The sequence below is a fragment of the Heptranchias perlo genome, chromosome 7 (genome assembly GCF_035084215.1).
Source record: "Heptranchias perlo isolate sHepPer1 chromosome 7, sHepPer1.hap1, whole genome shotgun sequence".
Classification (NCBI taxonomy): Eukaryota; Metazoa; Chordata; class Chondrichthyes; order Hexanchiformes; family Hexanchidae; genus Heptranchias; species Heptranchias perlo.
The window spans coordinates 56,992,553-57,019,671 of record NC_090331.1 but is presented as its reverse complement, the minus strand read 5'-3'; the positions used below and the strand labels follow the sequence as shown (position 1 = coordinate 57,019,671).

Below are 27,119 nucleotides of genomic sequence, written 5' to 3'. Positions count from 1 at the left end.
AAATGCAAGTTGTTCTTTATGTTGTTTTTTTCATGTGCTCAAACATGTCTTCGCTGAAGTTGACAAGATCACAAGATAGACATTGATGAAGAGGGCCATTTGACCTGTTCTATCTCAACCATCCATCTATCTTTATCTCGTAACTCGGCCCTGTGACACAAAGGTGGAGTGGGGAGGGAGAGGGAGTGGTCCCATTGAGCACTGGATTGGGGCAGCACTTGATACCCATGGGAGGTGAGAGATTCAGTGTGAGAAACTGCATCAGTCTATAAGACTCCTGGATTTTACTTTGCGATTCCACCTGAAATCAGGCAGGATCTGAATGGAAAAGTGCCATTTTCTTTCCGCCCCCACCCCCCCCCCCCGACATAAAAAACAAAATTAAAAGAAGTGATGATGAAGCTGCATCTCTATAATCTACAAAATAAATTAGTTTAAGTAATTGATTTAGAACATGATCATCATGAATATCAGGTTCAGGAGCAATGTCATTGCATCCTGCAGCCTACTCAGGCTTGGCATGCTTTTTAACAGTTGCCCTCTAATTATTCTACCATCTTCTTACACACGTAATTCCAGCATTAGAAAGGGAAAAAAATCTGTTAGGTTTTACTTGGGCCAAAATATAATTTTACCCCTTCCAATCAATGTGATGAATGGAATTAAATCTCATCCTTAAAATTCATGAGGTACATCGATTAATCAAATTTATCCTGGTCCGTCTCCTTTTATTGTTCTTCACCTGGAGTTCGCAGATGTATGTCCACCCAATTCCAGTTGACTGTCCAGTCAGTATCAACTTCATGTACAGTTAATTAGAGGGGAGAGGGAGGACCTGTGTCCTTGACTGAGCTAAACATGTATGGATCATGAAAGAAGAGGGCTTGATGGCTGAATGGCCTTTATCCATTGGAAGCTTTTGTATGTGCTCACCCCGCAGCTACAGAGAGTCCAGGTGGAGAGGGAGTGGGTGACCACCAGACAGACTTGGAGGAACAGGCAGGCAGTGCAAGAGTCCCCTGGGAGTGTGGCACTCACAAACCAGTATTCAGTGTTGAATATCAGTGAGGGTGTTGACACCTCAGGGGAGTGCAGTCAGGAGCAAACCCACAGCAATGTGGGAGACTCAGCTGCACAGGGGGGCAAAAGAAACGCAGTTGTTATAGGGGATTTGATAGTCAGAAGGATAAATACGTGTTTTTGCAACCGCCAACGTGAGTCCCGCATGGTGTGTTGCCTCCCTGGTGCCAGGGGAAAGGACAATCACTGAGAGGCTGCAGAACATTTTGAGGGGGGAAGGGGAACAGCCAGAAGTCATGGCCCCTGTGGGAACCAATGACATAGAAAGGAAGAAGGTTGAGGTCCTGCAGTCAGAGTTTCAGGAGCTAGGGAGGAAGTTAAAAAGCAGGACCTCAAAGGTAGTAATCTCTGGATTACTCCCAGTACCATGCGCTAGTCAGTACAGGAATAGTAGGAAAAGACAGGTTAATGCATTGCTGGAGCAATGGCGCAGGAGGGAGGGCTTTAGATTTCTGGGGCATTGGGACCAGTTCTGGGGCAGGAGGGATCTGTTCAAGATGGACAGAGCTGGGACCAATGTCCTTGTGGGAAGGTTAACTAGTGCTGTGGGGGAGGGTTTAAACTAATTTGGCAGGGGGATGGGCACCAGGATGAAACATTAGAGAGGAGAAACAAGGGGCACAGAGTACTGAGAGGGACAAATAGCACTAGAGTAAGAAATAGTTCAGAAATAGGAGCGATCAGACAGGGGCAGATTAAGATGAGTTTGAAGTGCATATGCGTAAATGCATGTAGTGTGGTTAATAAGATTGGTGAGCTGCAGGTTCAAGTCGCCAAATGGGACTATGATATAATGGCAATAACAGAGACCTGGTTCAAAGAAGGGGAGGATTGGGTACTTAATATTTTTGGCTACAATGTATTCAGGAAAGATAGGGAAGGAAAGAAAATAAGGGAGGGGGGTGTGCATGGCTGTATTAATCAAAGAAACTATTATAGTACTGGAAAGGGATGATGTAGTTGAGGGGTCAAAGACAGAATCTATTTGGTTACAATTAAGGAACAATAGAGGAGCTGTTACGCTACTGGGTGTATACAATAGACCACCAAATAATGGGAAGGAGATAGAGGAGCAAATTTGCAGGCAAATTGCAGAAAGATGCAAGAACTATAGAGTAGTGATAATGGGGGACTTCATTTATCCCAATAAAGACTGGGACAGTAACAGTGTAAAGGGCAGAGAGGGGGAGGAATTCCTGAAATGTGTACAAGAGAACTTTCTGGAACTGTGTGTTTCCAGTCCAACGAGGAAGGAAGCAGTGCTGGATCTGGTTCTGAGGAATGAAATGTGGCAAGTGGAGTATGTTTCAGTGAGGGAGCATTTGGGAAACAGTGATCATAATATCTTTAGGTTTAGAATAGTTATGGAAAAGGACAAGGAACAATCAAATATGAAAATATTAAACTGGAGGATGGCTAATTTCAGTGAGTTAAAAAGGGATCTTGCTCAAGAGGATTGGAATCAAAAATTGGCAGGCAAAACAGTAGTTGAGCAATGGGAGGCCTTTAAGGAGTAGTTGATTTGGGTACAGAGTAGACAGATTCCAACAAGGGGGAAAGAAAGAGCATCCAAAGCTAGAGCTCCCTGTATGACTACAGATATAGAAATTAAAATGCAACAGAAAAAGGAAGGTTATGACAAATGTAAGGTTCATAATACAGTAGAGAACCAGGCTGAATACAGAAAGTACAGAGGAGATCTAAAAAAGGGAATAAGAGGGGCAAGGAGAGAGTATGAGAATAGATTAGCGGCTAACATAAAAGGGAACCCAAAAGTCTTTTATAAACACACAAATAGTAAAAGGGTAGTCAAGGGAAGGGAGGGACCGATTAGGGACAAAAAAGGAAATCTTCTTGTGAAGGCAGAGGGCATGGCTGAGGTATTAAATGAATACTTCGCGTCCGTCCTCACTAGAGAAGAGGACGCTGTCATTGTAGCAGTAAACTAGGAGGTAATGGCAATATTGGATAGGATAAAAATAGATAAAGAGGAGGTACTTAAAAGATTGGCAGTACTCAAAGTAGAAAAGTCACCCAGTCCAGATGGGATGCATCCTAGGTTACTGAGGGACGTAAGGATGGAAATTGTGGAGGCTCTGGCCACAATCTTCCAATCCTCCTTAGATATGGGGATGGTGCCGGAGGACCAGAGGATTGCAAATGTCACACCCCTGCTCAAAAAAGGGGGGAGGGATAAACTCGGCAATTACAGGCCAGTCAGCTTAACATCGGTGGTGGGAAAACTTTTAGAGACAATAATCCGGGACAAAATTAATTGACACTTGGAAAAGTATGGGCTAATAAATGAAAGTCAGCACGGATTTGTTAAAGAAAAATCGTGTTTGACTAACTTGATTGAGTTCTTTGATGAAGTAACGGAGAGGGTTGATGAGGGTGGTGCAGTTGATGTTGTGCATATGGACATTCAAAAGGTATTTGATAAAGTACCACATAATAGACTTGTTAGCAAAATTAAAGCCTATGGGATTGAAGGGTCAGTGGCAGTGTGGATACAAAATTGGCTAAGGGACAGAAAGCAGAGAGTAGTGGTGAATGGTTGCTTTTCAGACTGGAGGGAAATATACGGTGGTGTTCCCCAGGGGTCTTTTTGATATATATTAATGACCTGGGCATAGAGGGTATAATTTCAAAGTTTGCAGATGACACAAAACTTTGAAATGTAGTAAACGATGTGGAGGATTGGTACGGACTTCAGGAGGACGTAGATAGACTGGTGAAATGAGCAGACATATAGCAGATGAAATTTAATGCAGAGAAGTGTGAAATGATACATTTTGTTAAGAAGAATGAGAAGAGGCAATATAAACTAAATGGTACAATTTTAAAGGGGGTGCAGGAACAGAGAGACCTAGGGGTGCACATACATAAATCTTTGAAGGTGACAGGACAAGTTAAGAAGGCTGTTAAAAAAGCATATGCGATCCCGGGCTTTATTAATAGAAGCATAGAGTACAAAAGCAAGGAAGTTATGCTAAACCTTTAGAAAACACTGGTTAGGCCTCAGCTGCAGTATTGTGTTCAATTCTGGACACGACACTCTAAGGAGGATGCCAGGACCTTAGAGAGGGTGCAGAAGAGATGTACTAGAATGGTACCAGGCATGAGGGAATTCAGTTATGTGGAGAGATTGGAGCAGCTGGGGTTGTTCGCCACAGAACAGAGAAGGTTAAGGGGAGGTTTGATAGATGTGTTCAAAATTATGAACGGCTTTGACAGAGTAAATAAGGAAAAACTGTTTCCAATGGCGGAAGAGTCAGTAACCAGAGGACACAGATTTAAGGGATTGGCAAATGAGCCAGAGGCGACATGAGGAGACATTTTTTTACGCAGCAAGTTGTAATGATCTGGAATGCACTGCCTGAAAGGGTGGTGGAAGCAGATTCAATCGTAACTTTCAAAAGGGAATTGGATAAATACTTGAAGGGAATACAATTACAGGGAAACAGCAGGGGAATGGGAATAATTGGATAGCTCTTTCAAAGAGCTGGCACAGGCATGATGGGCCGAATGGATTCCTCCTGTGCTGTCCCTACTATGATAATGTGTTGAATGCTCTTTAGCCATTAAATACTTTCTTATGGGCCAAAATTTTAATCATTATTATCTACTAAAATGAGTAGAAATGTAAAGGGGCTGCTTAACAGCAACCATATAAGCCTGCAACAAAAATTTAGACACCAGCTAACATCCAGTTACTTTCCACATTAACTGGATGCTGTCTGGTTTGTAAATGTTTGTTGTATGCACAGTTATGATCCAAATTACAAGATGATTTTGTAATGTCAACTTATGTTTCTATTAACAGGGGTTTGATGTACTGGGAGGCATAGAGAGCCACCTGAAACACCTTAATTTTAAGTCTCTGTGCTTGCCAGAACTCTCTAAAGAACATCAATCTCTGTGCCAGGCAATCAAAGATGCAACTTCAGATTCTCTACTTAAGGGACAACTGCTACTGAGTAAAGTCGATCCCCAAAGGTAGGAAATGGACTCCAGTAAGTATTGTCCAAAGAATACACAAAATTCCACCTTGTGAATGAAATCAGTGAAACTAGTGACTGATTCCTTACAGATACAAAAGTTTTAATGACATTTTGCACATCTTCGATAAATTAGACAAGGATTTAAAACTACATTAGAAAATAGTCACTCGTGAAAATCAATTTTAAAACATGATTTTTTTTGGTTTCCTGCATATTTTTCAAGAACAATTATTATATCTACTTTGCCTTACTGACGGTAGCAAATTGTCATATTTTCAATGTTGTGTTCTACATCCAAAATTATTTTTGTCTCTGATGTTAGTTGATCGTATTTTGCCTCCCAGAAAACTGATACAACGTCCTTGTAACTGCACAGTGGCATCAAGTATCTTAGGTTGATTCTTGTTAACTTGTCCTCCCGATAGCCCCACCAGCACAGAAGCCAGTCTTCAGCCAATTCGATTCACTCCACTTGATATCAAGAAGCGGCTGAGTGCACTGGATACAACAAAGGCTATGGGCCCCGACAACATCCCAGCTGTAGTGCTGAAGTCTTGTGCTCCAGAACTAGCTGCACCTCTAGCCAAACTGTTCCAGTACAGCTATAACATTGGCATATACCCGACAATGTGGAAAATTGCCCAGGTATGTCCTGTCCACAAAAAGCAGGACAAATCCAATCCGGCCAATTACCGCCCCACCAGTCTACTCTCAATCATCAGCAAAGTGATGGAAGGTGTCGTCGACAGTGCTATCAAGCGGCACTTAATCACCAATAACCTGCTCACTGATGCTCAGTTTGGGTTCCACCAGGACCACTCGGCTCCAGACCTCATTACAGCCTCGGTCCAAACATGGACAAAAGAGCTGAATTCCAGAGTTGAGGTGAGAGTGACTGCCCTTGACATTAAGGCAGCATTTGATCGAGTGTGGCACCAAGGAGCCCTAGTAAAATTGAAGTCAATGGGAATCAGGGGGAAAACTCACCAGTGGCTGGAATCATACCTAGCACAAAGGAAGATGGTAGTGGTTGTTGGAGGCCAATCATCTCAGCCCCAGGGCATTGCTGCAGGAGTTCCTCAGGGCAGTGTCCTAGGCCCAACCATCTTTAGCTGCTTCATCAAGGGTACGGTAGCGTAGTGGTTATGTTACTGGGCTAGTAATCCAGAGGCCTGGACTAAAATCCAGAGTCACGAGTTCAAATCCCGCCACGGCGGCTGGCAAATTTAAATTCAATTAATTAAATAAAATCTGGAATTAAAATACTAGTATCAGTAATGATAGCCATGAAACTACCGGATTGTCGTAAAAACCCATCTGGTTCACTAATGTCCTTTAGGGAAGGAAACCTGCCGTCCTTACCCGGTCTGGCCTATTTGTGACTCCAGACCCACAGCAATGTGGTTGATTCTTAATTGCCCTCTGAAATGGCCTAGCAAGCCACTCAGTTGTAAAAATCTCGCTAGGGATGGGCAATAAATGCCGGCCTTGCCAGCGACGCCCACATCCCGTGAACGAATAAAACATTTTTAAAAAAATGACCTTCCCTCCATCATAAGGTCAGAAATGGGGTTGTTCGCTGATGTTCGCAACCCCTCAGATAATGAAGCAGTCCGAGCCCACATGCAGCAAGACCTGGACAACATCCAGGCTTGGGCTCATAAGTGGCAAGTAACATTCGCGCCAGATAAGTGCCAGGCAATGACCATCTCCAAAAGAGAGAGTCTAACCACCTCCCCTTGACATTCAACGGCACTACCATCGCAGAATCCCCCACCATCAACATCCTGGGGGTCACCATTGACCAGAAACTTAACTGGACCAGCCATATAAATACTGTGGCTACGAGAGCAGGTCAGAGGCTGGGTATTCTGCGGCGAGTGACTCACCTCCTGACTCCCCAAAGCCTTTCCACCATCTACAAGGCACAAGTCAGGAGTGTGATGGAATACTCTCCACTTGCCTGGATGAGTGCAGCTCCAACAACACTCAAGAAGCTCGACACCATCCAGGACAAAGCAGCCCGCTTGATTGGCACCCATCCACCACCCTAAACATTCACTCTCTTCACCACCGGTGCACTGTGGCTGCAGTGTGTACCATCCACAGGATGCACTGCAGCAACTCGCCAAGGCTTCTTCGACAGCTCCTCCCAAACCCGCGACCTCTACCACCTAGAAGGACAAGAGCAGCAGGCACATGGCAACAACACCACCTGCACGTTTCCCTCCAAGTCACACACCATCCCGACTTGGAAATATATCACCGTTCCTTCATCGTCGCTGGGTCAAAATCCTGGAACTCCCTTCCTAACAGCACTGTGGGAGAACCGTCACCATACGGACTGCAGCGGTTCAAGAAGGCGGCTCACCACCACCTTCTCAAGGGCAATTAGGGATGGGCAATAAATGCCGGCCTCGCCAATGATGCCCACATCCCATGAACGAATAAAAAAAAAGAATGACATTCAAGTCTATCAATGTCAACATGACATGCAAGATTACTGACTCTTGAGGGGTGATTTTAAACCCTAAGAACAGGTGGGTTGGGGGCAGATGGGAGTTGAAAATAGTTGTTTTTCGGGTCGCGACCGCAACCTGCTTTAATATCGGCGAATAAAAGTACTGGAAATGCAAAGTCTGAAAATTTTGCGGTTGAGACCCAATAAAATAACTATTTTCAACTCCCACCTGCCCCCAACCCACCCATTCTTGGGGTTTAAAATCACCCTCTTGGAATCAATTTTTATAACCAGCCAAATTTTCATATTTATCTTAGTTCTAATTAGCATGCTTTATACAATGTTTTGCCTTTTACTATATCACATATACCCTCTAATTTTCAAGAAAGCAATGTTTATGTTTATGGAATTATAGGGGAAAGTCTTTTTTTCTATTCAACTGAATTTGTACATGCAATTTTTCTCAAATTAACTAAATACCAAATGTAAACTCTCAGGGCCTAAAATTCCATTGGAGCTGGAAACTGGGCAGAACCTAGGATCTTCCACCTGCCCTCCCCCCCACCCCCCCCCTCCCCCTCCAATATCAAGGTTGTATGCCTGGGCAAGTTCCCAGACCAATCTGGATATTTTGCCCATATATGGCCTCATTAGAACTCTTGGCTGCTCAGAGCTGGTGCGAGTATCATTGAGGTCTTTTGAAAGCCCCTAAACCCTCCCAACCAAAGGAAATTGATCCTGAATTGATTACTTTTACAAAAAATGCCTTCTTCACACCATTTGAAGCCAAAGATAAAGGAAACTCATCTGGTTCTTTGGCTCTTCCAGGGCCATCTCTTCCACCCTTTGACAGCATGTCAGGGTGGGCTCTGCTGATGTGCTGTTGCAGACATCGATGGCTTGCTCCATCCATGCAGGTGACCAGATCACTGGGATTTGGAACTGGGTCTGGACCTGTCTAATTGGATAGAGATAGACTCCGCTCTAGCACTCTTTCACTGGTAGAGCAGGCCTACAGGAATTTCAAGGCCTAAGTTTCTGCTGATGGGAGTATTTTAAGTTATTCATGAAAAGTTTATATTGGCAGAAACCTCCTGCTCTTGCAAATAGACCTGACACAAAATAGAGAAAAAAATTAAATTAGAAAAATACATGTATTACTTGATAGCCCCACTGTACTCTTATACCTACCTTCGAGTCAGCTGGAAGTAGATTGAAGTCTTAAACTTTTCAAACACCTCCTTCTCACATCCTCCTCCTTTCCATCTCCCCTCATCTCCTCTTACCCCTCCACTCCTTTGTCGTCTTCCCCCTTCTCCCTTTACCTCTTCTGCCTATTCCCTCTTCCCTCTCTTCCTCTGCTCCTCCATCATCTCTCCCTCTCAGTCTTGCTCTCTGCCCTCGAATCATGCTTGACCTCAATATTGCTCTTGAACTTGACTCACTCGGGGTAATTTTAACGCTGGCTGACAGTGTAAAACGGGCGATATTGGATCAACGCCAGTTGTACATCTCCCCCAATTTTCATTTCCATTGACTTCAATGTATAACAGGTGGTCAATCCGATATGGCTCGTTTTACACTATTGCCAAAAGTCAAAATTACATCCCCACCCCCCTCCCCACCACCCCCCCACCCCCAGCTGTGTGCGACACTGTAGGATATATATAACTTTTAAATACACTATGAGTGATGTTAATTGATGTTATAAACTAAGATCTTTTTGGCACAATCTGAATTAAATTATTAGCTTTTTTGGCAATTCAAGTGTCAAAACTTTAGCGACTTTTTTTTTGCAGCCCCCTGAAGTTAATGATGAACTGAACTGAAAACAACAACCAAGTATCTTTCAACAGAATCTTGTCTACAGATAGACACCAATTTTCATGTCAGTCCACAGGGCATAACAGACAAAAAAAAAATGCAGAGATCAGTAATGCCAGGTCCTCACCCCTTTTGTGTCAGATATGAGGTATGGGGAGAGAGCGGGAATATGGTATTGAGATAGAGGATCAGCCATGATCATATTGAATGGCGGAGCAGGCTCAAAGGGCTGAATGGCCTACTCCTGCTCTTATTTTCTATGTTTCTATGTGCATTCCCATCTAAAACCGACCAAAGCTCCATTGCAATATTCACATAACATGGAAGTGCACAATAACACCTTCCATGTCTTTTTCTGGCCATTATTTTTTTTACAGCATCAGAACATATATAATGGGTACCCAAGGTTGCTAGGAGATCTTTGACAGGTGAAAATTCATTTAAAAAGCAATGTAATGTTATTAAATAGAAAGTTTTACAGACATTTCTGCACCATTTTTCTTCTGATGCCATTTGGGTTTTTGTGAGGTTTCGTGGTAATTATCCTATAGCATTTTTGTCCTGTTGCACCCATTACTGCCACCAAGATACCCTATATATGTAAACCTTTTGTGGGAAAAACAGGAAGATCAGGAGGGGAATGCCAGGGAGGTTAGGCTGCATCAGAGGTTTTCTGTGCACATCTGCATCTATCTCACTTGGGCAGTGAATTAGTTCATGTGGAGGCTTCTATTCTGATAGGAAGCTGGAACAACAGACCTGATGGCATAATTAAGATATGTGAATGCCTGACTAACCATAATGGTGGACGGGTCTTTCGAAGCATCTGATCACAGTATATCACGCGTTAGCTGGTGCTGCACAAAATAAGGCATGTCAGTGTGATCAATAGTCAGCAAAGCCTAATTGGCTTGACCCACAAATGTCACCAACCATATGCGGATGCATTGTTGCATCTACCTGGCATTGACCATGGGGAATTGTCTTCACAGGCTCTGGATCAGCAGAGAGGCAGATGCAGAGTTATGCCATTTACTGCAAGGGCACCTGCAGCTACCATGCAACGTAGGGCTGGCACAGTTAATCATAGTTACTGCTAGCAATGGCAGCAAGGACTGCCTCTACCTCCTTTCAGGCATGCTGAAAAGTTGACCTATGTGGATATTGCATGGAGTGGTAAGGTAGGCCTACTTCCTCATAACTACTGCCTCCAGTCAGCAGCCATCAAATGAGGTCAAGTGCTAAATGGCACAATCCCTTACCTACAGACTCATATCTGCACTTAGAGTCTCCTTTCACTTTAATTTTTGCCTGATCCATCTACCCTGCAACCTTTGCTGTCAATGGGTTGAAATACCTTCTGAGCTTTTTCTAAGTCTGTAATGTTTTGTTGTCCCCCATTTCCTTTATTTGTTTGCATCCCTTTAAATTTCAAATAGATGCAATCTTCCAATCCCACCACTAATGCACTTCTGACACATTATCTAAATCGGCACCTGGATCTGTGAATAATTGTGCAAAAATTGAGTGCTATTAGCACATTACCATTCTGGTGGTATTTGCAGTTCTTAACTATTTAGAACTAACTTACATCAGTACATGAAAACTGACCCTATAAACTTTTAATTTGACATTGTTGCTGGATTCTTTGATTTAGAGTCCTGCTAAATGAATTGTGCTGTGTCAGTCTATGTCCATGTATCCGTGAAGCATAATGCATACTGCAGACCTTCACTTTCCATAGCAATCATACATATATAGCATAAGCCATCCATCTGTTTGATATATCACCATTGCTAAAAATTCTCCTAATAGCATTGCTGTACCTTCAACATTACATATCTATTATTCCAGAGTTATAGTACTTTCATAGCTGTACGGGAGATAGATTTATGGAACTTTTTAATGCATCATTTATGTCTGTAGAGAATTCTTGCCTTAGTTGCTGACTAATCAAAATAGTCAGAAAAGTTAAACTGCATACATGCCCATTGTTTACTGCAACTTTTCTGCAACTTTCATTAGGTGTACAGCTTAGTTTCCAGGGTTTGGATAGCTTCTCTTTGCTAAGAAAGGGAATCTGCCAAAGATCTGTTAACCTGCTTAATTTAATTTCCAGTCTTTAATTTAATTTGCGCTAAAAGCATGCTCCAATACTCCCATAAACACTAAGCAAGATCTCAATCAATCAGTTGATTCAGAGACCTATTTATATATAATTTTATAGTCTGTTATCTGCGATTCTAAAAAGAGCCTGTAATGTTTTCAGTCTTGTTGAGAAGGTTATATGTGCCAACTTCTAGTGGAGCTAGTACTGGAAAGGCTTTAAATGTCCAGGTATAAATTGTCCATAGGTGGCAGCATTAGGACTACTTGGATAACAAAACTAATGTGTGACCAACCCCTATGCATTTCTAATATTATTAAGAAATTTAGAGTAAACATAAAAACTTATTAAATTATTTCAGAAACTTAAGTACAGACATGAGCATAGCAAAATACCCAATTTTGTCCATTGTTGTTTTTAATTGTTTTTGTGATCTAAAGCAAAGCAAAACTTAATACAGTGAACTTCTTGCAAAAAAATTATATTTAATATTTAAATTATAATTTTAGATAGTTCCAAGGAAGTTTCAAAAATTCTGAAAGGCAGTTCCTGTTAAACATTGGCTGAAAGTTGCACGGTCAGAAGGATGATTTGCTTTTTGTGGAAATGGTATAGGTTACTGACACCAGACTATTTTTATTATGTGTCTATCCATTTGGTGCTCTCTCAGTCCCTTTATTGGAGATATATCAGCAGCTGTCTCTGTGTGTTTAGTTTCAGAGCCATTGGAATTCAGGAGATGATTGGCTACATTCAACAAAGGGTAGATCAGCTGACTGGACAATGTTTTGCTCATAAGGAATTGGCTTTAAAGAAACAGCAACTGATCACTTCCTTTGATGATCATTTTGAAAAGGTATAAAAAATCTAATACAAAGGAATCTATACCTTTTAATAAAACCATTTCCCTCATTTTATAAGGAAACCTCATTGAAGAACTTTGCATATTATTAAAATGGTGTGATTATTAATTTATTCATTTAATAAAGTGAAGTGAGTTATTGGTCGAACAAATGTTATTTTTTTTCTAGCATTTTGTCTTAGCCTTTAAATGTTGCTCAATACTGTACCTTCAAATGAATTTATAACAAGTACAGATTATTTGTTTAATCAAGCCCATTCCTTCCAAGGGATGGCACATATCACAGATTCTCCCCAATTAATTTAATATCCCAAGGGAGGTGAATAATTACAGATAAAACCTCCAAGAAGACAAAGGATAATCAATTTAATAATGCAGTCTTCATTATTATCTCTAATGTTAGTTATGGCCAAAAATGTTTTGGTAGTTTTGGATTATTTTACTACTTATTGGGTAATCAGAAACCCTAATGGGTGTGATCTTGTTACATAGTTTGCAGTGCACTCTTATCAATATAAAGATTAGTTCAGCTAGCTTCAATAACTCAACATGTAAATGCTGCATTTGAAATTTTCTATTCCTAGAGTGAATCAAATCAAAATAATAGTGTATTTTAATGTTGAATGTAATTTATTCCTTTTGCTTTTCTTAGTGAACATAGAATTTGTAAGATTTAAAGAAAATCCACCTTCACACTCAATGATTCCATGTCCTTGATTTCAAATATGGCCTAGAATTTCCTAATGGAGAGTTTTGGGGGAGTTACGCCCAATTTATGGCCATTCGTACGCCGATTTTGCCGATGTGAATTTATGCCTCAATTTCCTGTACAATTTACGGCAGAGCATAAAAATCTGTCGTGATTTCAGCATAGCTCAGAAATGCCTTCTTGCATTGTTCTGATTTGTCAAATCTCTACAACTCAAAGTTGGTTACAGCAAATAAATCAAATTAGATTTTAAAGCCTTTGCTGCAAATGGTATTTCATAGAATCATCGAAAGGTTACTGCAGGAAGGAGGCCATTTGGCCCATCGAGTCCGTGCCGGCTCTGTGCAAGAGCAATCCAGCTAGTCCCACTCCCCTGCCCTATCCCCATAGCCCTGCAAATTTTTTCCTTTCAAGTATTTATCCAGTTCTGTTTTGAAAGCCATGATTGAATCTGCCTCCACCACCCACCCCCGACAGTGCATTCCAGATCCTAACTACTCGCTGTATAAAAAAGCTTTTCCTCATGTCACCCTTGGTTCTTTTGCCAATCACCTTAAATCTATGTCCTCTGGTTCTTGACCCTTCTGCCAAAAGGAACAGTTTCTCTCTATCTACTCTGTCTAGACCCTTCATGATTTTGAATACCTCTGTCAAATCTCCTCTCAATCTTCTCTGTTCCAAGGAGAACAATCCCAGCTTCTCCAGTCGATCCACATAACTAAAGTCCCTCATCCCTGGAATCATTCTAGTAAATTTCTTCTGCACCTTCTCTAAGGACTTCACATCTTTCTTAAAGTACAGTGCCCAAAACTGGACACAATACTCCAGTTTTGTCGCTGAACCAGTGTTTTATAAAGGTTCATCATGACTTCCTTACTTTTGTACTCTATGCCTCTATTTATAAAGCCCAGGATCCCATGTGCTTTTTTAACCGCTTTCTCAACTTGCCCTGCCACCTTCAACGATTTGCACAAATACCCCTAGAATCTCTCTGTTCCTGTACCCCTTTTAGAATTGTGCCCCCTAGTTTATATTGCCTCTCCTTGTTCTTCCTACTAAAATGTATCACTTCGCATTTTTCTGCATTAAATTGCATCTGCCACGTGTCTGTGCATGCCACCAACCTGTCTATATCCTCTTGAAGTCTATCACTATCCTCCTCACTGTTTACTACCCTTCCAAGTTTTGTGTCATCTGCAAATTTTGAAATTGTGCCCTGTACTCCCGAGTTCAAGTCATTAATATATATCAAGAAAAGCAGTGGTCCCAGCACCGACCCCTGGGGAACACCACTGTACACCTCCCTCCGGTCCGAAAAACAACCATTCACCACTACTTTCACCATTAAAACTGAATACTACTTTCTTAATTAAATATTTCAGTATTTAATTTACTAACAACTAAAAAATTTGATTCGATTAGTTTTAAGATGTCCCGGAAACATCATAAATTCTGGAGGTTGCCCTGTAAGAACAATGGGATCTTATGGGACAGAAGATTAAAGATATGCAAGCTTAACACTTGGATGTAATTTCATTTTGTTTGCAAAGCAAACCCCAATCATGTACTCCAAAGCAAAATACTGCGGATACTGGAAATCTGAAATAAAAACAGAAAATGCGAGAAATACTCAGCAAGTCAGGCAGCGTCTATGGAGAAAGAAACAGAGTTAACGTTTCAGGCCGATGACCTTTTGTCAGAACTGGAAGAAGATTTAACAGTTTTTAAGCAAGTACAGAGCCAGGCAAAGGCGGGGGTGGGGGGGCAGTGAATGAAGGGGAGGAGGGGAGGAAAGAACAAAAGGGAAGGTTTGTGATAGGGTGGAGGGCAGGAGTGATTAAATGACAAAAGGGATAATGGTGCAAGGCAAGGAGGGTGGTAATGGGTCAAGTAAAGAAACAAAAGATGGGTCTAGAGGAGCTGTAAATAGCAACAGCAGAACCATTACCAGCACTTGCTGTCCGAAAAAATGGGAGCAGAGGATTACGATCTGAAGTTATTGAAATCAATCTTGAATCCAGAAGGTTGTAAAGTGCCTAATCGAAAGATGAGGTGCTGTTCCTTGAGCTTGATTGGAACATTGTTGGAGGCCCAGGTCAGAGCGGGAGTGGGACAGAGAATTAAAATGGCAAGCGACCGGAAGGTGAGGGTCATGCTTGTGGTCAGAGCGGAGATGTTCAGCAAAGCAATCACCCAGTCTGCGTTTGGTCTCCCCAATGTAGAGGAGACCGCATTGTGAGCAGTGAATACAGTATACTAAATTGAAAGAAGTACAAGTAAATCGCTGTTTCACCTGGGCCCAAACATATACTACAGACTTCAGTGGTTTACATTTTGTGAGTATTTTATAGCTGTTCTCATTAGCATTTAAAACCATTGTTTGACTCGTGTCTATTTCCCCACAATCAAATAGGTTGATTCTGACTTTTACAAAATTTATCTAAGCTTGACAGGAAGATCGTTGGAAATGGACACACATAGAGAATTCTTACCCACTTTCTCTTCATTGGGCTACTAATACAAAGATCACTTGCTGACCCGTAACACTTTGTTTTCTGCTGATTGCTTTACAAACAGAGTGTAAGGGTCAGCAAGCGATCTTTGTATTCGTAGCCCAATATGATGAAGGTGAAATGGGTAAGAATTGTTTGCTATTATGACAGGGTATCAGCCTTATCATTTATGATTTAAAATAGTTTTATAGTCATAGCTAACCTTGTGTGTCACCGAACTACTGATAATCACAACCATTGTCAACTGTTTTAAATTCAAAGGAGGCTTGTGCGCCTAAAAATTTGGGTGCAAACTTACATCTGTCCTGAACCTGCGTAAATACAGGAAATTTGCATTGTACACTCATTCGGAGAAAGGTGGAGCTATGCTGATGAGTGGTGTAGGGTCTGGATGAAGGTTTTGAAGAACTGGCATAACAGATCGAGGAAATTCAGGCGTATCATAGAAACGGGCGTAAATCACTTATAGCCGAATTTCCTGTATCTTTTGCACTGAAAATCAACATTGTGCCATGATTACGCTGCTTTTGGGTGCAAATTTACAGGAAATTCTGGGCCATATATCTAAGTATTGTTCCAGGAAAGGTGTAAAGTAAAATGGTAATAAAGCAGTTAGTTCCAGGGACAATGAGAAAACTAAAAGTGTCTTACGAGTCAAATTAATATTATTTTATTAGCCTTTGAAAGGGAAATATAATATGTAATTTTATGAATGAAAGCTTTGTGTAGTTATTGGTTTTCAGAAGTAAATTCACATTGAAATGTTATGCATAGATATTAAAATGTTTGAAAATTCTGTTAGAAATGACAACAAATATTAGGTGGTAGTAAAACAGTGGGAGGTATGATTGTAGTGACGAAAGTAATCAGCAAAGTTAGCTTGGTCCAAAAGTTAATTTTACCAGTATCTTATGCTTGGCTCAAAATTGATTTACCAGACTTTAACCACTTTAATGTTATTATCCAAAACTGTCAGTGCCATTCAAAATTACAGTAGAACTCAGTGGTCAGCTTGGTTCAGTTGGTAGCAGTCTCACTTCTGAATCAGAAGGTTGTGAGTTCAAGACTTACTCCAAGACTTGAGCCCAAAATGTAGGCTGACACTTCAGTCTAGATTGGAGGGAGTGCTGCATTGTCAGAGGGACTGTCCTTAGGATCAGATAGTAAATTGAGGCACATCTGCTCATTCCAGTGTCTCAGATGATCATTAAAGCTCCCATGGCACTATCTGCTCATTCCAGTGTCTCAGATGGTCATTAAAGCTTCCATGGCACTATCCTAGCTAACATTTTTCCCTTGACCACCAAAAAAAGCATGTTACATACGCTTGAAGCAGTACATTGTGGGGGACGTAGAATTAAATTTTGAGTAAAGTTATTGAAACAACTATACATATATAGATGTCAAAACACATTAGGAGGGAGGCACCACTAACTGCATTCTATCATTAAACTGTAATGTTGAACCAAGGTCCTATTTGTCAGTTCCAGTGCTTCAGGATGTTAAAGATCGCATTATTTGAGGAATGGGGAATTCTGTTGTCATGGCCAACATTTCTCCCTCATTCAACATCACCAAAAACAGATTAACCAATTGTGCATCTTATTGCCGTTCTTGGGATCTTGCTGTATGCAAAATGACTGCCACATTTCCCTACGTGTAACAGTCAAGCCATTTCAAACTAGTTAATGATATGTGAAGCATTTCAAGATATTTGAGAGATGTGGTAAGGTATTATAGAAATTCAAGTCTTTTTCTTTTTAACTAAAAATATAGAGTTACTGTTTTACTAACTTACTTTTCCTGTCATCCCTTTACCTTATCTATAATTTTACTTCATTTTTTTATATTTATCAAATAATATAAATAAAACAAAATGGATGAACATTTAGGTTATCTCAAAAATGTTTTTATTCTGAATTAACCAGCTGTGATAAAGTTCTGACAACTGGGCTAGACAGGGGAAAATTCAACCTAGATTCCCACTTCTGATTGCTATGCAGTGACCTCTGCTCAAAAGTGCCATGTTTAGCTGTCAGGTGTTGCAAGATTGGACTCAGCAGAGACTGCCCACATGGTCAAATATTGTGTTGACACAATCTAAATGTAAACATGAAGAAAGACTCATTGAGCATGGTATTGTAGGACCATTGAGCATGTATCCATACCCCAGCAAGCGTCTGCGTCTTCAGAAGAGGAAGGAAGAAATTTGAAGTAAAAAAGCATGTTTAATAATTACAAAGTTGCAGTTTCTTGTTGCCTTTTTTACCTTGGGTTCAGCATCCCAAACTACATTGATAGGTGAGCCTTTGCTCCCTATATTCCAGACAGTTCTCTCACTTGTTCAGATATCCAAGTAAGTTAATAGCATGCCAAGGTATAGGATAATGACTGTCCTACTGCTATTATCATGTGCCTTCATTTGATCTTCCTTCACTTCAAAAAACACTAAACTAGATTGTGATTTCGGCTTTAAGTGCCCAACAAATTTATTAAGTAGCATAGAACAAGTGCACACTGGCACAACATAAGTGTTACCAAAAGTTGTTAAACTTAACTATCTCCTCAATGAACCATACATTCTTATATGGTGGTTCTTTTCCTTTTCTCACTGACCATGGCCTGAATAAAACTCTCCAAAAGCTTCAGCCTGACTTCCCAATTTGTACCAGCTAAGCTGAAAAATACTTTCAAGTAAACAACCAGGACCAAACAAATTTGAATAACTGTGTGTCAAATTCAAAACAAAGCTGCCAATCAAAGACAAGTTCAAACAAATCCCACAAAATGTTTGTATTTGAACTGAATGGCTTGGTCTTTCCTTCAGAAACCAGGCTACAACAAAACAATTAGGCCTCGATATTAATACGGAGATTGGAACGGAGCGTGGTGGTGGTGGCGGTGGGGTGGGGGGGGGGGGGGGGGGAGGTGGTGAGGGATGCACAGCATCGTGGGACAGTGAAGCCTGGCCAATGTTAAGGGCCAGGCATCATTTGAATAAAACTTAACATCCGGGTTTTCCGGCTGCAGTGCGCATCAGCGGGCATGATGCCTACCTGCATGACGCACTTTCCCAGCGCCAGTGAGGAAATCAAATGGAGGAGGAGATTTGGAGGATTTAATTTGAACAGAAGCAGCAGGAAGTGAGACAAGGCTGGAAGAAGAGGTAAAGTTGCTCCCCGATTCTCAGATGCGTGTTTGGATATTCTATTTGGTGCGGTAAGGGCCAGGTGGGAGGTGCTGTTCCCCGCCAGTGGAAAGAAGAAACCTGCTGCCATCACCAAGAAGGCCTGGCTGGAGGTGATAGAGGAGGTGAGCAGCAGGCGTGTGACCCCGAGGTCAGGGGTTCAATGCCACAAGCAGTTCAATGACCTGAATAGATCAGGAAAGGTGAGCATATGGCTATATTTATCCAGATCCTACAGTGCACCCCCTCCCACTTTGTCTTGTCAGTCCTATTCCATTTAAAGCACTCCTCACCACCACATCACTCTGATCAGGACCAATCGGACCGACTCAATGCACCTCCTCTCACACTTACTCCCTTGACATGCTTACCTCCCATTTTCTCCCTCCATCACTGCCAGTGACTGCAAGCCTCATCTCATCTCTTAGACCTCAGTCACCTCCAACCACTCTCATCACACATCCTGAAATGCCACCATTACCATGATCCTCAAAGGCATGCCACTCACACTCCTTATGCACGTGCCTGATTCTCACCTCCACTATTTGCACTGCATCCATCGGATCTACACGTTCTTCAAAGCCACTCATTGGTATATCATGCCAACCTTGCAGGAGAAGAGAGCACAGAATGCTAGGGACCGGTGGAGGGCCACAAGAAATAGTTCAAGTTTCCCCGGTGGAGGAGGAGGCATTGGAGATGAGCGGCATCGCCAGCTCCCTCAGCGTTGGCCATGTCGAGGCTGGCGGTCCAGCGAAGGAGGGTGACAACTTTAATCTTTCAGACCCGCATCTCCCACAAAAGCAACTTCACCTTCAGTGGACCTCAGAACATTGACAACTCTGGTGTTTCATGTGCAGATCAACATTTTCAAAGTGCTATTATTTAATATTATCCCTTATCTCCTCCAGGGCCATCACGCAAAGACCAAGATCCCCTGGACGAAGACTCCTCAGAGAAAGTAATACCTCCTGAGGACGCACCGTCACAGGAAACAAGCATTGCAGGCACCAGCGCAGATACCAGCACCTCGAATGGGCCTCTTAGTCAGGTAGATGGGACTGAACTTGGTTACTTTAACGGCACAAGTGAGCAGGAGCAGAGAATGGTGGCAGGGACAGCTGATGAGATTACGCGCCAGAGGGCGTTGTCCTCACCAAGCTCTGCTGAACAGGACAGAGATGCAGAACCCCTGGGGCCAGCACTGAAAAGAAGAATGCCAGAGGAACAGCTGCAAGTGTGCGTGATATTGGTGGGCCTGCCAGGCATACTGTCCACAGTGGCAGAGAGGATGGAGGAGTCCAACTCGAGCAATTCTGGGGTGATGTCGCAGAGTTTTTCAACTCTGCAATCCACCATGGAGTGTGTGGCGAGCTCTATGGAAATTGTAGCAGGGCGCTCACGTGAGTCAGTGCTGACAGCCATTGTGTCCTGCATACAGGCTCAGATGGTGGCTCTGCAGACTCTGAGCGTCAATGTCTCTACCAGTCTAGACAAGATCATAGACAGACTAGGACTTCCAAGGCATCACTGATCTCCTCTCTGCTCACCCGCAGACAAGTAGGACTGATATCCTGGGAAAGGGGATGGCAGAACGGGCAAGGCAAGTGCATACCTTTCTCAGAACGTCTACATGTCTCATCCATTGCCACCACCTTAACCAATACCCAACAGGGTTCCTCCACTCCAGCACCCCAGACTGCCCCTGCACAAGTGTAAGAGGAGCAGTCAGTAGCAGGGCCCTCACGGGCTCCAAAACCCAGAGATCATCGGCCACCAACACCTCATGAGACTGAGAAAGGTGCACAGTAGCCTTTCACATCTCTGCTGAAGCCACAGGGGCAGGACTATGTAGAAGTGGCAGGCATACAAAGAGAAAGGCTATATAGATCACAAAGGGTTAACACATGGGTGTCTAATTACTTTTACTTTGATCTTCTGATTGTGGAGCACATTCAACCTTTGTAATTCAGACCATTCCCTTGTGTCCCATGATTGAAAGTAGACTTCACAGTCAGGTTTTCATTTTAATAGGTGTGGAAAAAAGAGAGATGTTTTGAATCTCAAGTTAAGGGATGTTGGACCAGTATATTGAGGGTCACAGGACTGCCTTTGCAAGGGACTATGGTTGGTATGGCGACAATGTCCAGTTGACATTGGTCTAACTGAACCTACATCCTATTAAAGCATCCCTGGCATCACGAGCAGCGATATGTTCCGCTGGCCGTGCGTTTGGGTCCCCATCGTCTCCATTATCATTGTTCTCCTCATCCAATGAGGAGTCATGAGCACCTTCTTCATCCTGCACCCCCATACCTCTTTGCTGTACTATGTTGTGTAGGTCGCAGCATGCAACAATGATCCGCGACATCCTGGCTGGCGAATACTGTAGACGAACCTGAACCTTAACTTCAGCATTCCTATGGCTTGCTTGATAATGCATCCAGTGGTGATGTGGCCAGTGTTGTACATCTCCTGCGGTTGAGTGGTGGGGTTCCTCACAGGTGTCTTGAGCCACAGTTGATGGGGGTTTCCCTTGTCCCCAAGCAGCCATCTTTTCAGGTTGGTCCCAGGTAGAAACATTGCGGGAATATTTGACTGCCGCAGTATGAAGGCATCATGGCAGCTCCCAGAGAATTGAGCGCAGACCTGCATGAACCTCTTTTTATGGTTACAGACGAGCTGAATATTGATGGAGTGGAAACCCTTGTGATTCACAAATGCTCCTGGCTGGTCGGGGAATGTTCCGATTGCCACATGTGTGCAATCTATTGCGCCCTGCAACTCTGAAAAGTTTGCCAGAGATGCAAACCCCAATGCTCGCTTTGTCTGACTGTCTTCATCACACGGAGAGGTTATATTTCTGTTGGGCCTGGAAAATAATCCATCCGTGACCTGCCTGATACATTTGTGAGGTGCCAACTGTGGCACGGTCGATATATCTCCTGTCGCAGCCTGGAAGGAGCCGGAAGCAAAGAAATTCAGGGCAGTGGTTACTTTAACTGCCACTGGCATGGCATGGCCTCCAGGTCCAGCTGGCAGAAGGTCTTCCTGTAGGAGGCTGCAGAGGTCAGCAACCAACTGCCGTGTCATACAGATCCTCCTAAAGCACTGCTTCTCTAAGAGGTCAAGGAAACTGAGCCTCTGCCTGTACACCCTGTTGGGTGGGTATGGCCTTCTGCTCGCAGAAGCCCCTGCTGCCTTCTCTCCTGCCCACTTACAGCTCCATCCTTAGCTCGCTCCTGCCGCTGGTGCTCCTCTTCCTCCTTCTCTTCATCAGTCCAGAACACTGCAGCAATAGCAGCACCCTTAATGGACTTCTCCCTTGCCAAACCTAGAATCTCAAAATCACTATCTGAACCCAAGTGCTGTAACAAAACTATAGCCCACAAGGAACTGAGGTAGCAACTGTGAGTGCAGAAGCTTTCACATGGGGAGTCATTTACTTTAAGCACTTCAATAAACAATGGGCTGTATTTTCCTGTGAAAATAAAGGCAAGGCTAACAGCACTCACTGTTATTTCTATGCAAATGGTAGAGAACTTAAGAACACAGGAAATAGGAGCAGGAGTAGGCCAGACGGCCTCTCGAACCTGCTTCGCCATTCAATAAGATCATGGCTGATCTTCGACCTCGACTCCACTTTCCCGCCCAATCCCCATATCCTTTGATTCTCTTAGAGTCGAAAAATCTATCGATCTGAGCCTTGAATATAATCAATGACGAAGCATCCACTGCCCTCTGGGGTAGAGAATTCCAAAGATTCATAACCCTCTGCGCGAAGAAATTTCTGCTCATCTCAATCCTAAATGGCCGACCCCTTATCCTGAGACTATGCCCCGTAGTTCTAGACTCTCCAGCCAGGGGAAATAGCCTTTCAGCATCTGCCTTGTCATCTCTCTCAGAATCTTATATGTTTCAATGAGATCACCTCTCATTCTTTTATACTCCAGGGAGTATAGGCCCATTCTACTCAATCTCTCCTCATAGGACAACCCTCTCATCCCTGGAATCAATCTAGTGAACCTTTGTTGCACTGCCTCTTAAGCAAGTATATCCTTCCATAGGTAAGGAGACCAAAACTGTACATGGTACTCCGGGTGTGGTCTCGCCACAGCCCTGTACAACTGTAGCAAGACTTCCTTACTCTTGTGCTCCAATCCCCTTGCAATAAAGGCCAACATACCATTTGCCTTCCCAATTGCTTGCTGTACCTGCATGTTAACTTTCTGTGTTTCGTGTACAGGGACACCCAAATCCTTCTGAACACCAACACTTAATAGTTTCTCACCATTTAAAATATATTGGGCCCGATGTTACCAGGGCTGCGGGTTCTCGGCGGGTGGGCTATCGGGCGCGTGGGTAACGCGCCCAGTGAAATGAGTCAGCCACCCGCGCGATCGTAGCCCAATTGGATCCATTTACCTGCTCCTCCGGACTCCCCACTGCTGATCTGCGCGTCGGGCGTACGGCGCATGCGCAGTGAGATCTGTCAGCTGGAGGAGCTCTATTTAAAGGGGCAGTCCTCCACTGACAGATGCTGCAACAAATAGGAAAAAATACAGCATGGAGCAGCCCAGGGGGAAGGCTGCTCCCAGTTTAATGATACCTCACTCCAGGTATCAATACATGGGGTGAAGAGGAGGGGGAGGACAGAGATCTTCCCCCCGGCGGGCGGGAGGAAGCGGCCTGCCTCTGCTACCAGGAAGGCCTGGCTCGAGGTGGCAGAGGAGGTCACCAACACCACCAACATATCGCCCACCTGCATACAGTGCAGGAGGCGCTCCAATGACCTCAGTAGGTCAGCCAAAGTGAGTACACTTACTCTTTCCCCTACACTCCGTCTGCCACATCACCGCCCCCACCCCACATCTCCTTCTGCACTGCCAACACTACTCTGTCACATCACCCCTCATACCCACTCAAACCTCATCCTCATTGTACCTGCACCTACTCACCTCGCCAGTACTCATCCTGCCACTACCACTCAACCCAATCCTCATACAATCTCATGGCTCTATCTCATACTCACCCTCTCGTGCATCTCTTTCACGGCCAGCCTCACTCAACCTGCCACTACCTGTGCTGCAGCCACAGGGCATGCATCACATATGTGCAGTAGGCAGCATGAGGCAAACGTGTCGTGAGCATGGCGGGGATGCACAAGGGTGTTTGAGGGTTTGTCATGGTTGTTACTTATATTGAATTTCTGACCAACTCACATTACATATTATATTGGCACCACTACTGTCATGTCTTCGCGAATCTTGTCTGGTCTGTGCAATAATGCCCTTTCCTGAGGATCACTATGAAGACCCACAACTGATGCCACCCATTGTTTCACTGCAGAGTGGGTGTAGGTGTATTTGCAGGGCTCTTTTGTGCAGACGGCTGAGAGACGTCGGTGATGTCCCCGGTTGCACCCTGGAAGGATGCGGAGGAGAGGTTGTTGAGGGCAGTGGTGACTTTGACAGCGACAGGTAAGAAGATGGTGCTCGGGCCAGCCAGGAGCAGCTTGGCATGAAGGAGGCTGCAGATGTCCACGACTACATGTCGAGTGACTCTGAGCCTCCGTGTGCACTGCTGCTCAGAGAGGTCCAGGAAGCTGAGCCTCGGCCTGTGGACCCTATGGCGAGGGTAGTGCCCTCTGCAACGCATCTCTCTCTGCGGTAGCCCTCCCTCCTGCTGTGCAGGTGGATGTGTCACAGCACTCTGTTGTGGAGCTCCACATGTCAGAGGTGGACGGCGAGGCTGGTGAGGCTGGTGATGCTGTTCGCCCTCCGAGGAGGTCATGACTGCAGCTACGGCGGCCCCCATCCGGAAGATGTACATCTGAGGGGGTCCGCAAGGTAGGTACTTGTCTCTGGACCCCGGGGTAAGTGTGCAAGTTGGTGACTTTGATTGTCAGGAGGAGGGTGGTGGAGGCCAAACTTTGTCCCAAGTGACAGAGTGGCCTCCTGCAATGAGTGAGGGTCTCCCCCCACCACCTGTCAAATGGACCTTTGCAGCTGCCACAGGCTGACAGCTGCAACAGGTCCATTTGAACTGGGAGCGTTTCCCCCAGTGTGGGAAACAGTCCCAGTTTGCTCTAAAATCCCACCCCTCCTCACATAATCCCTTAATCAGGTCAGTTAATGACCTGAACAAGCCAAATAAATAGCTTCAAGTGGCATCCCGCTGGTTTTAATTGCCTGCGGGATTCCCACCAGCGGGGGCTGCGTGCGCACATGCCGGCGCGTCAGCGGGGAACCCGGAAGTGCGCGGTTTCGAGGCGGGCTCCGGTCCCGCTCCGGGGTTTCCCGATTTTCGGGCCCCCCCAGCCAGGAACGCAACTGATAGCGGGTGCTAAAATGCTGCCCATTGTGTTTTTCTTTTCTTCCTACCAAAGTGAATAACCTCATATTTCCCCATTTAATACTCCATCTGCCACCTTCTTGCCCACTCACTTAACCTGTCTATATCCCTTTGCAGACGCTTTTGTGTCCTCCTCTAAGCTTACTTTCCTACATAGCTTTGTATCGTCAGCAAATCTGGATGCATTATACTTGGTCCCTTCATCTAAGTCATTAATATAGATTGTAAATAGCTTAGGCCTAAGCATTGATACTTGCAGCACTCCACTAGTTACAATCTGCCAACCTGAAAATGACCTGTTTATTCCTACTCTCTTTTCTGTCTGTTAACCAATCCTCTATCCATGCTAATATATTACCCCCAACCCCATGAGCCCTTACCATGTGTAACAACCTTTCATGTGGCACGTTATCGAATGCCTTTTGAAAATCCAAGTATACTGCATCCACTGGTTCCCCTTTATATATCCTGCTAGTTACATCCTCAAAAAACTCTAATAGATTTGTTAAACATGATTTCCCTTTCATTTAACCATGTTGACTCTGCCTAATCATATTATGATTTTCTAAGTGCCCAGTTACCACGTCCTTAATAATTGATTCCAGCATTTTCCTGACGACTGAAGTCAGGCTAACAGGCTGTAGTTCCCTGTTTTCTCTCTCCCTCCTTTCTTGAATAGCTGTGTTACATTTGCTACCTTCCAATCTGATGGGACCATTCTAGAATCTAGGGAATTTTGGAAGATTATAACCAATGCTTCCACTATCTCTCCAGCCACCTCTTTTAGAACCCTAGGATGTGGGCCATCAGGTCCAGGGGATTTGTTTGCTTTTTGACTAGTTTTAGAGCAAGTTCCAGCAACTGCACATGTACTGTTAAATGCAGAAATCCGGAAATTGCTCTACCAGTTGTGACCCTCCTCCATAGGCGGTGCGAGAATGACATCTTGCCAGCTGGCTCTGCATGCAAATGAATGAAACGGCGTGAAGTTCCTGCACTGACCTGATGGATATGAACTAATCTCACCACAAAAAGTTAAGTCAAGTCATTTCAAGTCTAAACACCCTTTTAACAGTGTGGTACGTCTTAATGACTGCCAAGCAACCACTCTGGCACTGAAAATTAACTTTTACAAGTGTGGAGACTCGTTCCTTCAGATTTTAATTGTTTTTGGGGACATTTTAAAAAAATGTTCCCAAAAACAATTGTATTCCCTTAACCAATCAGATTGAAGCATTGTTAATAAGCGGCATGGAGTCAGAACCAGGAAGTGGGCTTTAATTTTTAATTTTTTTTGCTTTTTCTTTGTCTCTTTTATCAAGAGTTAATTCAAAAATTCTTATCCTCTATTTCACTTTCTGGACCTGATTTGACATTGAATTCACTATTCTAACTTCCACTTCCTGGTTCTGACTCCATGCCGCTCATTAACAATGCTTCAATCTGATTGGTTAAGGGAATACAGCCCCATTCACACAGGTCCTAGATGCCTTGTAGAGGGCACTGTGTTGGATTGAGTGCCGAGTGAAAGGAACTTGCCATGCAAAAGCCCAAGTCTATGGGCTATCTCATGGGATCCAAGGTGAGGTAGCCAATTGGATACAAAATTGGATTGACGGCAGAAGACAGAGGGTGGTTGTAGAGGGTTGTTTTTCAAACTGGAGGCCTGTGACCAGCGGTGTGCCTCAGGGATCGGTGCTGGGTCCGCTGTTATTTGTTATTTATATTAATGATTTGGATGAGAATTTAGGAGGCATGGTTAGTAAGTTTGCAGATGACACCAAGATTGGTGGCGTTGTGGGCAGTCATAGAGTTATACAGCACGGATAGAGGCCCTTCGGCCCATCGTGTCCACGCCGGCCATCAAGCCCTGTCTACTCTAATCCCATATTCCAGCATTTGGTCCGTAGCCTTGTATGCTATGGCATTTCAAGTGCTCATCCAAATGCTTCTTGAATGTTGTGAGGGTTCCTGCCTCCACAACCCTTTCAGGCAGTGAGTTCCAGACTCCAACCACC

At 43.7% G+C, this 27,119-nt stretch overlaps 1 protein-coding gene across 2 annotated transcripts in view; it reads left to right on the top strand.

Annotated features, from left to right (window-relative positions):
* The window catches only part of ccdc141 (coiled-coil domain containing 141), a 142,329-nt gene that overhangs the window by 36,606 nt on the left and 78,604 nt on the right, over positions 1-27,119 (top strand). For both annotated transcript variants that reach the window (XM_067987652.1, XM_067987651.1), the window contains exons 8-9: positions 4,907-5,079; positions 12,191-12,332. In XM_067987652.1, coding sequence (XP_067843753.1) covers positions 4,907-5,079; positions 12,191-12,332 — 315 coding nt within the window. The remainder of the gene's footprint in view (positions 1-4,906; positions 5,080-12,190; positions 12,333-27,119) is intronic.